Source organism: Odocoileus virginianus, chromosome 1, assembly GCF_023699985.2.
Source record: "Odocoileus virginianus isolate 20LAN1187 ecotype Illinois chromosome 1, Ovbor_1.2, whole genome shotgun sequence".
Taxonomy (NCBI): Eukaryota; Metazoa; Chordata; class Mammalia; order Artiodactyla; family Cervidae; genus Odocoileus; species Odocoileus virginianus.
Window position 1 is genome coordinate 2,391,770 of NC_069674.1, and position 12,457 is coordinate 2,404,226.

A 12,457-nucleotide genomic window follows, 5' to 3' on the forward strand; every position below is an offset into this window, starting at 1 on the left:
GCGGACACACGTCTTTGCCGCCTGCCCCTTCTCCTCTTTCAGCCTGAAACTTGGGTAGGGGAAAAAATGACAACACAGAACTGATACCAACAGAGGTAACAATAAAGAACTTCTACACCAACCCAGAAGAACTTTCTCTTTTATGTCAAAAATATGACACCAGGTTTGCTAAGCCACTATTAACTGAGTTGTCTGTTACATGCAGCCTCATTCACATCCTGGCTGATAAATCTAGTACCAACTGTATTTTTCATAAATACAGCAGAACCAATCACTTTTCCTTTAAGGGATGAAGAAACTCAGGTTTACAGCACTAAACTGAATTAGCCAAAGTTACACTGTCAATGGCAGAAAGCGAAGAGGAACTAAAGAACCTCCTGATGAAGGTGAAAGAGGAGAGTGAAACGCTGGTTTAAAACTCAACATTCAAAAAATGAAGATCATGGTCATGGCATCCGGTCCTATCACTTCATGGCAAATAGATGGGGAAACAGTGGAAGCAATGACAGACTTCATTTTCTTGGACTCCAAAATCACTGTGGATGGTTGACTGCAGCCACGAAAGTAAAAGACGCTTACTCCTTGGAAAAAAAGCTACGACCAACCTAGACAGCATATTAAAAAGCAGAGACATTACTTTGCCCACAAAGGTCTGTACAGTCAAAGCTGTGGTTTTTCCAGTAGTCCTGTACAGATGTGAGAGTTGGACTATAAAGAAAGCTGAGTGCTAAAGAACTGATGCCTTTGAACTGTGGTGCTGGAGAAGACTCCAGAGTCCCCTGGACTGCAAGGAGATCAAACTAGTCAATGCTAAAGGAAATCAGTTCTGAATATTCACTGGAAGGACTAATATATGAAGCTGAAGCTCCAATACCTTGGCCACCTGATGCCAAGAGCCAGCTCACTAGAAAAGACCCTGATGCTGGGAAAGATTGAGGGCAAGAGAAAGGGACGACAGGATGAGATGTTGGATGGCATCGCTAACTCAATGGACATGAGTTTGAGCAAGCTCCAGGAGATGGTGAAGGACAGGGAAGCCTGGCTTGCTGCAGTCCATGGGGTCACAAACAGTCAGACACAACTGAGCAAATGAATAACAACAACACCGTCAATAAATACGACATGAACCCACATTGTCAGACTCCTGGCTTTAAAGTGCTTTCTCCTCTCACACACTGCTTCTCCTGGGACCCATCCCTCGGATACCATGGTTCCCAAGGCGGGCATTCTCTTGATGTGAATATTCATTCAATAATGTCTATCATTTCACAAGTAAAAAGGATAATAAATTCTCTCTAGCAAATGCAGAATTATTTTAAGACTGTTAAGGAGTTGTAAATACCTCACTTAACAGAATTTCTAGTACTATTGTCATTTGACCAACTGAAAGAAAAAGCTACCTTAATCTTTTCAAATAACTGCTCTGTTCTGCTTTCTCTTATATCCCTCTAAAAGTCCAAGGTAAGAAATTATCATTCTCCCTCATATAATTCTTATACAAATTGTACTTCCTTTTTGCATCTCTTGTTAATTATATGATGTTATCTACGTTAATCCTATTCAGGAAGAACTGATAACTTCGGTTACAAAAAAAGAAAAAAAGATGAAAACTTTGCATAAATTGCTTAGCACAAAGTTAATCGTATAATGCAAAGAATAAAGAGGTTCTAACAGCTATTATGTGACTTATCAGCTTCCCTGAAAGGGTCAGTTGGTATATTTTAGTAAGACTAATTGAATACCTTAACAATGTCATTGAAACTTCATGAATCTTTCAATAAATTACAGCCTGCTGCTACATCGTGTTTTCATTTATTAATCTCACTTAAAATGCAAAGAACTATATAAGAAACCAACAGATACTAAATAATGCCTCTCAGTTAATTCTGATTAAATGGGTTAAATGCAAGCAATAGAGACCACTGGTGACCCCCAACACAATTAAAATTAGAGCCCACTGTCACAATGTTAATCCTCTTATTTCAGTATCTGCCATCGATTTCTTTTTTCTTTCAGGTTATACCTTGTTTGAATGTCTACATTCATTTTCCTAGAAGGTAGTTGCTTATTTGCAGATGCATTCTAAACATCCTGAAGCACCATACCCCAGCAGCCAGCCCTAGGTTTCCTACTGGGGTGAGGGGCCACCACAGGAACTTGTATGCGCCATGGTAACATTACTGGTTCAAGCAGGAGCAGGCAGCACAAGTTACAACACAGTTATAACTTCAGTACAAAATACTGCTTCTGAGGAACTACTGAAGACTATTTGCTACTCTTTTTCATAAAATGAAAAACTCTTTACCCCTGCATCTCACCCCTCCTTTACAAGCTCAGCCAAGGACAGGCCCTACCATACACAGTACAGCCTCCACTGCAGCACTCCTGCCAAGTACAGTCTCACGCATTATGGTTATGACTCGACTTACCAGATGCAATTATTCTTCTCCGGTTTACTGAGCTGTGTTTTAATATTTACAGAGAAAAGGAGAAGGTTCAGCACGATCAAGAGACTCACACTGACCTGGTTCCAATCCTAGCTCCTGCACCAGTTATGTGAACTTGAGCCTTTTACCCTTGCCAAGACTCAGTTTCTCTATCTGTAAAGTGGAGAAAATGATACCCTCTTATGGTTGGGGAATGCAAGCTTTGCGCAAAATCTGGAATACTTTAATTACTCAATGATATTCTTCATTTTCCACTAACTGTCCGGTCACTAGTACATGCCCCAGGAAGATCAACTGGGCAGACTAGCGGGGGTACATCTGCACAGGGGAATACTGCTGGTCCGTACGAAAGGACGGCCCCTTGCTGTTGTGACTGAAGGGTAAACAAGTCTCAAATGCACTGCGCTGCATGCAGGAAGCAAGACCCACAATGAAGCCAGGCATGTGGTTCCACGCACCCACATTCTCAGGAGGAGAAGCCAGATGAGGGTCAGCCAGGGGCTGGGCGGGGAGAGGGCTGTCTACAAGGGGCAGCACACGATGTCGTCTGGGGTGACGGAACTGCTGTCAATGGCAGTGATGGCACTCCCTTGTGTAGCTGTGAAAGATCAGACTGTGCATCAAAAGGACTAAATTTTACAAGTTTAAAAAAAAAACCTCTAATCTTTTCTAAGAAGCACTTTCATGTACTTTAAAATAAGGTCACTTTCGAAATTTATCTGAACAGAACTATGGCTCTTCAAGGACTCCAGGAAAAATAACATTAATTTAAAAAATGGTATGCTTTGCAGGACAAATCAGTAAAAATAGGACAGAGATTTTCTTTGCACAGAAGTCATTCTAAGACTTTGAAAATTTGTGCTATTGTATTTCATTGGCTTAATTATTAAATCACAGATAGGCAAGTCATACTCAAAGCTTAAGTCTACTCTACAATGGAACTACATATCTCAGAGGATTTATGGAAGGTATTCAACTCAACATTACAGTCTTACTTAGCCCAAAACTAAATAAAATAGTGTATCACACTTTAACAGTGCGGTTTTTGCACTGAGACTTAATGGCTTGACTTGGCGATCTCTGGGTATTCCTGTGGGATTCTCAGGTTGCGCAGTGCAGGAGATGCAAGAGATGAGGGTTCAATTCTTGCTTCAGGAAGACCCTCTGGAGAAGGAAATGGCACCCCAATGTGGTAGTCTTGCCTGGGAAATGGGCTACAGTCCATGGGGTCACAAGGAGTTCAGACTGAGCACACCTGAGTATTCCCTGCCTTCGAGTTATGGGTGTGGACTCCCATCACCAGCTCTCCACCCAACACACACAATGCACGCTGACAGGACACGAAAGTCAAGTCAACAGGGCGCTCAGTTTTATAGCCACCATATTTAATAGCTGTTACCACAGTGCTAAGCTGCTCCTGTTACTGCTGCAGATGGGAATTCACTGATATGATTAAATTTGATGGTATGATAATGTATGGTAATCATGATTAATCAGAAACCCACTAGCAAATGGAGAATGTTGGGTATTATGTCACCTGCATTTTAAAATGCATTCTCGCACTGCAAGCCTGACAATGTCTGACAGTGGGAAGAGTCTCCTCCCACAGCTGCCTGCTACTACTCACAGATCTGATCAGAAAAAATGCCCATCATGACTTCCCCATCATAAGTGCTAGTAATTACAGGGCACTGAAGGCAAGTTGTAAAAACAGTGAGGGTTCAAAAGAAAGACTTCTTTTTCCTAGATGGAAGAAAGTCTGGATTCGCGTCTGCAAGGGCTGTAATCAGAGAGAAATGTAATTTGATGCAGCAGTCTCATCAAACATGATTTGCATGAAACGCCATATAAAACACATCCAGAAGTGTCAATCACCACCACCCGATACCAGGCCCCCTGCTCCATGGAAACACAGTGCAGTCAGACCTACCTGTGAGGTGCTGTAATCACACAGGAGACACAAATTGAAACACCTCAGGCATCAGGTCTACCTCACAAAGGAATCACTAAGAAGACTAATTCACATCCACATGCTAGTCCTTTCTAAACATAACTTACTTTCAATTTAAACAAAGATCTCTAGGAAATTATTCAGCAGCCAAATTACTCACTATTTAACTAGCTACCCTGAAATACCAGCACTGACAGAAACACCAATGCAAAATGAATGAATGAATAGGTTTTAAAATAGCCTAGGTCAAGAATCTTCACAATGTGAGTTACGTAAAATTTATCCGTATGCTTTATCTGACACTGAAAACAAATTACATTAGCAAAATCTCAAAGCAACACTTTTGAAAATATTAATCAACACTTCAGTGTTACTTTTTTAAGTGGACAAACTTTTAAAAATAAATCTGAGGACAAATACATAAATGGATAGCCATACTTATGGATAAGGAAAAGACTTAATAACCACAAAAACATCAGAAACAGCCTCGGTGGAAAGAGAAACTTATTAAACTAATGTGTAAAACAAAGACAATGGGACTTAAAACAGAATTCCAATAGGCACAAAAACAGAAGCCTACTTGCAGAAAGGTAAACCAGTCTCCCCAGCGCCACTCCCCTGCAAAAACAAAACAGAAAACCACCAGTGTCCTGTGAAATTCCACTCAAAGGCCGTGGCAGGAAAGGAAATGCTTCTGGAGTGGACTGGGGGATGGTAGGTGGCTAGGTGGCAGGACTGGACAGAACAGAAGGAGCTGAAATGGAGGAGGGACCGACAGGCTCTCTGAATTCCTGAGCACATGCTTTCTTCCTGTGTCTGTCCGCTCTTGTAAGCAGTCATTATTTCTAAGGTACATTTTACATTCAGCAGATTAATATTCTGATATGAAAGTAAGCATGAAAAAGATTCATTCTCTGATGTGTGCTATCAACTGAGATACATTATAGCTTAAAAAAAGACTCACAATTCTGATCTGAAAAATAAAATATTCCTGGGAATAAAAGCTTAAGTGAGAAGAAAGAACTAATGGCTATATCTGTAACTAAAATTAAATACATGAATCTAATTTTTAGACAGAAACCCAAATTACAAAGCACTTCACTAAATTCCATAAATGAAGGAATGAAGGAAAAATCCCATCTGGACGCAGAGACTAACATGACAAAAGAAGTGCCAGCTCACTGCTGAGAGCTTAAGTAGTAAGTTCTAAAATGATCAAAAGTAAGGAATCCTTCTCTTATGATATTACTCTGACATTCAAATCTTTGTTTTTAGAAAATACTTATTCAATTCTATAAATAGAATCCATTAACAGGAAGTTAAGATACCAGTACTGCTACATTAAGCATAGCTGTGTGTGCTCTCTCAGTCACGTCCAGCTCCTCGACCTCACGGGCTGTAGCACGCCAGGCGCCTAGAGTTCTCCATAATTGTTTAATCATAAGACTGGAGATATCATCACTTACTACAGTTTCTAGGCACACTAGTTCTAAATTGAGAATTCTCAAGTTTTTACAAAATTGTCCAACAAAAAAGACTATTAAGAAAGTAAAGTTGAGGACTTCCCTGGTGGCGCAGGAGTTAAAACTCTCCCTGCCAATGCAGGGGACGTGGGCTCGATCCCTGGTCTGGGAAGATCCCACAAGCCGCAGGGAAGCCCATGTGCCACAACGAGTGAGCCCCTGCTCTAGAGCCTGAGGCCACAACTACTGAGCCTGCACGCTGCAACTACTAATCCTGTGTGCCCAGAGCTCGCGCTACGAAACAAGAGAAGCCACTGCAACGAGAAGCCTCTACTCACCGCAACTAGAGAAAGCCTGTGCGTACCATCAAAGACTCAGCCAAAAACAAGTATTTTTAAGAACAAAAGAAAGTAAAGTTTACTAGTGTTGAGAGACAAGAGAAGGAATACCTTCACATTAATACCAACTGTATCCTAATCCTGTTAAAATCTGAAACCTAGAGCTACTTGCAACTACTGTCTCCCTTTTTTACTCTCTAGTCATCTGAGTAGACCTGAATTCTTGTACAATTAAATGTGGATTATGGAATCCTACTGTGCAAATTCATGTATGTCCCTGAAAATAACCAAAGGTAAAAACTTAAAGGATACACCCCTTCTCTATACTCTTTTCACGCAGGTGCCTAACAAACAGCAAGGCAGCTCACAGTCACATCCCTGCACACACCAACTATAGTTGATGAACAACTATTATCTGGACTTGAGCACACAAGGTCTGGGGTCAGGCTGGTTCCACCGAGTGCAGGATGACCGGGCCTCTGTAGAGACAAGAATCCACTTCTCACACAACACGAGTAAGCGTACGAAGCTGTCCAGGAGCAGAGCAATGGAAACTTACGAAAGGGGTTTAGGCGGGGGAAAAGATGAGATCAAAATGAACTCTGCTTCCCCTGACACATTCTGTAATTCTAATCTTCTCTGTGTACCAAGAAAGCACAATGATTCAAACAGACCCTATGATGAAACTGAAACTAGGTTGCCTGACATTTGTTTTATCAGTTGGTGTGTGTATGGCCACTTTACAAAGCAAAATTGAGTTTAACAAATAAAGAGTAAGCTCGCCTACTGAAAAGCAGCAAGGAAGAGTGCGCAGGGCACACCGCCACCAGGACAAGATCGCCACGGCGCCTCCTTAAGCCCCAGCAGGGCTCGCTCTTCAGGACACAGCCGGGCTGCGTGGGCCGTGCTCATGCACTTTATGGCTCAAGGACTAGCACTATGCAGAACATTCAGCACGTGAGAGACTCACTGAACGGTCACGAAACCTCATCTACACTGATTAAAAACAAAGTAGAATCTATTAGTAGAAAAGGAAACAAACAATGTTACTCAAAATAGATAAATGCACCCCAATGTTCATAGCAGCAGTATTTACAGTTGCCGAGACTGGAAGCAGTCTAAATGTCCATCAACAGATGAATGGATAAAGAAGATGTGTATACATACACACACAATGGAACAGTACTTTGCCATTAAAAAAAAACAGCATTCTGCCATCTGCAGCAATATAGGTGGATGTGGAGACTATTATGCTAAGTGAAATAAATCAGACAGGGAAAGACAAACACTGTATGAAATCACATATATGTGGAATCTAAAAAACACAACAGACTAGTGAATAGAACAAAAAAGCAGCAGACTCACAAATATGGAGAATAAGCCAGTGGTTACAAGGCAGGGGGCGGCGGGGATGGAATAAGGGTGGGAGAGTGGGAGATACAAACCGCTGGGTGTAATATAGGTTCAAGGATGTATTGCACAACATGGGGAATATAGCCAAAATTCTGTAATAACTGTAAAAGAAAAATAACCTTCAAAATTATAAAAAAATTAATACTCATAAAGATATTTTAAAATTAAAAAAAAATCTGGTGTACATAAAACAATAGGAGCCAGCCTAGGGTTAGTCTCCTTCCCAATAATATTTTGATGAACTTTAACAAAAAACCTTTATTATAACTTAATCTGCCTGCCAATGCAGGAGATGCAGGTTCGATCCCTGGATTGGGATGATCCCCTGGAGAAGGGAATTGCTACCCATTTCAGTATTCTGGCCTGGAGAATTCCATAGACAGAGGGGCCTGGCGGACTATAGTCCATGGGGCGCAAAGAGTCAGACACAACTGAGCGACTGAGCACGCAGTTTAAGAACCAGTACTGGGGGCTTAAAGATACATGTTAAATGGCAGTAACTATTTCTCAAATTATATCATACATGTGACTGATCTCAAGCCTATTTCCCATCACCTATACACATAACCCACCTTAAAAATAACAAAACATTACACCTTGCAAAAACTGCTCCAAGAGCAGTTCAGTAATATTTACCACCCTCAGGGTATTATGTAACTTTTAGTTTAATTTCTCACAGAGAAATTATTTTATTATCCTCTTTGTAATGTCCTCAAGTAATACAAGGTTTCTTTTAGTATCAGATATAATTGTTTGCACAACTGAAATTATAAGTAGATGAAAACTGCAAATGATTATTCTAATTTCATATTTACACACAACCTCTGTAATTTTAAACTACATTTGCTTTCATCAAATTTTATCTTTGCATTTCTAATAAAATATAAACAAAAAATCAATTATGATTCTAATGCAAAATCTCACAACCCTGAAAATAAGAAAAAGTACATTTTTAAAATGTTAGTGCTTTATAATAACTAGCAGTTAAATTAAAATCACACATACTTATCCTTGAGTAATTCAAGTAATAAATCTTAACTATTTAGACAACTATTTCAAATAAGGATGTGTACTCAATAAATGTCATCTAATTTTTAAAATAACTAGTTTTTAGAACTTGATCGGTTAATTTTTAAAAATTAGCTAATAAAGCATAAGAAACCAGTAAGAATCAGTTCTAGAAACAATATTATGTCATAAAGATTAACTACAAATGAAGAAGGCTCCTAAAAAATACTCTGAACCTTTAAATCCAATACTGTCTTTTTGAATAATCATAATAATCACTACACATTGAGATCTTTCATTTATGACCCACATAAACACAGTAGCTACTGAGGATCAAAGCTAGGGTCAAACAGGTCATTTAGATATTCCCAGGAAATCAGATTATTTAGCATCAACAAAACTACATCTGTTTTATATACAAACTAAAATGTTATGGTCTGGTCCTTTTTTTCCCTCAAATTGTTCTTAGAACACATTCTCACTGATTTAATAAAACCATGAACTAACTACAAATCAAACCAAAAAGTCAAATAAAATGAAATTTACTTATTTAAACAGATAACTATTTAATGGACATTTTTCTTCTAATTAAAACATTATCAGAAGAATGGATAAAATTATGGAAACAATAAGAGAGTGGGGGGAGGGGTGTCTTAAAGATGCTTTAAAAAGAAAACCTGCATTTTTAACATATAAAACCAATGGCTCATGAAGACCTTTGAGAGTTTTTTTTTAAACAAGTAGACATCTCATTATTACTCCCTAAAACTGCATACACACACTCACACTTAGCCAAGTGCACACATGGCTCCACACACACAGATAATAAAGGCCCTTCCTCACCTAACATAAGGCAATAATAAAATCAAAATTCATATTCTTTAAGACAAAAGGCAGTCTACTGATGATCCTGATTCAACAATTTTACAGTTAAACAAAATTAATTCTATTCTCAAAAATCCATTGACCTTAAGCTTTTAACAAATATTTTCCACTGCAAAAATTATTGTCAATATTTACAAATCCTTAAACTTATATTTGGCTGGAACCACTTGTATTTGCCGTATTAATATTTCCTGGTAAACGTGTGCTCATCCCTACGAGAGCAGGAGGAGCAGCTGCTACTCACTGGGAATCTCTGGGGTCCCACCGCAGGTCTCGGCTGGCTCGGGACTGGCAGCAAGGGCACTGTGAGGAAAACACCACTCGTTACACTTGACTTCACCCAGAACCCGCCTGGAGAGGAGCACATCACACGGAATACACACCATGTGCTCAATACACACAATACATTCAGTTTACACTTCAGCAAAGGCTGCATGTGTGCACTGATACAATTCCATAAAGGGACAGGGGAGAGAACTTTTGTCCTCAGTGCACAATAGCACAAGCAGACGCTTCCATTTCAACGGCAAATTCTTAATTAGAAATAAAAAACTTCACACCAAAGAAGATATTAATCCCTCTACAGTAAGAAATCTTTTTGACATCTATATGCAGGTGATCCAGGTTATGTAATCCGAGTTACATTTTCCGATGCCAATAAAACACAAATTTATATCCAAATCCTCTAGGATCATGAGGAAGAGAGGCGGGAGACGAAGTGAAGGGGGCAGAGAAAAGAAAATGCACATACACTGTGTTGGCTATTTGTGCTGGTTATTCTGTGCTGTAACACAGAATAATCTACTCGACAACCTGCTAAGCCGAGATGTGTCATCTTTAAGAAGCACAATTTCCATCAACTTACCAGAAGAACAGTAGTCAAATAATTTCAAAAATAGGGAAAAAGCCAGGTGCTAGTTTCACACCCTGCATGTTTAAGCTGTTTCATACATGAGCCTTATACTGATTCTGATTTGGGAGGTAAAAAAACACCCTCACAAGAGTGACCACTATGGCTGCACGCGACTCCCTCCACTAAAATGTCCTGCCAGACACGTCCAAGAAGATCTCGGACGGCCAGGTGCCAAGGGCTGAACTGCAGCCCCCTCTCAACTTCACACCCCGGAGTCCTCATCACGAGGACTTTGGAAGGTCATGTGGAAATGCACCTTTAAAGAAAAGATCGAGGGAAAATGAGGTGGGGGGGGGGGGGGGGCCCTGATCCGACATGACCAATGTGCTTACAAGAGAAGATCAAACACAGACACAAAGGGATAATCATGGAGAACTCAGCAAGAACAATATAACAGCATTTAATTTTAATTTGAAAAAGTTCTGGTAAATCAGCACCACAGAAGTAATACAGCTTAAAAGTCAATCAGAATTATTTTTAAAATAGAGCACTAAGACAAACTATTTTTTACTATGATGAAGCAAAAGATCAGTACATTAGACTTCTAATTAAGATCACATTTCTACCTACCTGCTTCCTCCTCCACTGTGAACAAGTGACAACTTACAACCTGTAATGCTAAGAGACCATTCCAGCTGAACCTTGAACTCTTTACATTTAATGTTTATATCCCACACTGTCCCATGAATTAATGGACTAAGTTTTCAATTTTAATACTGAAAACCTGGAAAACAAGTTAAATTTCCAACAAAACTGGTTGATTACAATATGATAAAACACTCTTCATCCTTGGAAAGAAAGCAGGTACTATCAGACAAAGGTGTGCATACATCTTTTTAATTTTTTAAAACACCTTTTGACTGTGTGAAGCTGAGAATCACTGGGTTACTCTATCTTTTGCATTCAGGAGACAACTAGACAAGCAGTCTCTCTCAAAAACAACAGTGGCTTTCTATTTAACTAAGCTCATTCACTTAGTATTGAAAAACAATTGCTTCAACGGTGGTGTTGAGTGTATACCCAGCAGAGGCGTCAGGGTCCTCAAGATCAAAGGCACTTTAGAGAGGAGGGACACAGGGCACTGAGGGGCCTGGCTCTGAGAGGAGAGCACACTGAGTGGGTTCTACGAGCTGGAGACTCTCGTCAGAACACTGACCTTGGATGTGCTGAGTCAGGCAGAAGTGTCAGGGTGCCAGGCTGGCATTCTGCACCCATGTGGCAACTGAGCAGCAAGGCCCACTGTTTTCCTGCCTGGAGGACAGCTTGGAGTCTCCTTACAGTTTTCCCACAGTGTGGTTCTAACACAGTTTATTTTCACTAAGCTAAAGAAAATCTGTGCACCATATCAACTGCCAGTTTCCCATTCAATTTTAGAAGGAAATTCACAATAACAGATGCTGACATCATAACACTGTTTCCACAAATGAGATGCAGTGTGGGGGCACGGCTCAGGAAGGGGCCACATACTGAGTCGTGCTCCCCCTTCACCCACAGCTGCTGAAGGAGACGGGCCACCAGTGCGTCAGCTGCGGAGACAGCAAAGGTACACGCAGCCACCATGCCGCCTGCCCTTGGAGCTCAGAGCAGGGCAAGGCCAGCGAGTGATTCTAGCACAGGAGGGACACACAAAAGGCAGTCAAGGAACCTGCACGGACCCGACTCTGACGCTCCTGCACATATAAAACAAGAGCAACCTCCTAGAGCCACACGCGGACACTGTCGCCCACGGCCAGCCTACTGCCCCGTGGCCCTCTGCTCCAAGTGTCAGTCGCTCGGTCGTGTCCAGCACTGTGCGACCCCACGGACTGCAGCCCACCAGGCTCCTTTGTCCATGGGATTCTCCAGGCAGGAACACTGCAGTGGGTTGCTGTTTCCTTCTCCAGGGGATCTTCCCGACCCAGGGTTGAACCCAGGTCTCCTGCATTGCAGGTGGGTGCTATACTGTCTGAACTACTTCAAAGCCACAATTTCACGGTGACTCCACACCCTGGCTTTCTCCCAAACTCCAAGTCCTATCTCAGGCCTCTTCTCAACCTCTG

At 40.9% G+C, this 12,457-nt stretch overlaps 1 protein-coding gene across 8 annotated transcripts in view; it reads right to left on the reverse strand.

Annotated features, from left to right (window-relative positions):
* Positions 1 to 12,457, reverse strand: part of RBM33 (RNA binding motif protein 33) — a 107,623-nt gene that overhangs the window by 43,313 nt on the left and 51,853 nt on the right. For all 8 annotated transcript variants that reach the window (XM_070480328.1, XM_070480298.1, XM_070480368.1 and 5 more), the window contains one exon: positions 9,750 to 9,808. In XM_070480328.1, the coding sequence (XP_070336429.1) occupies positions 9,750 to 9,808 (59 nt within the window). The remainder of the gene's footprint in view (positions 1 to 9,749; positions 9,809 to 12,457) is intronic.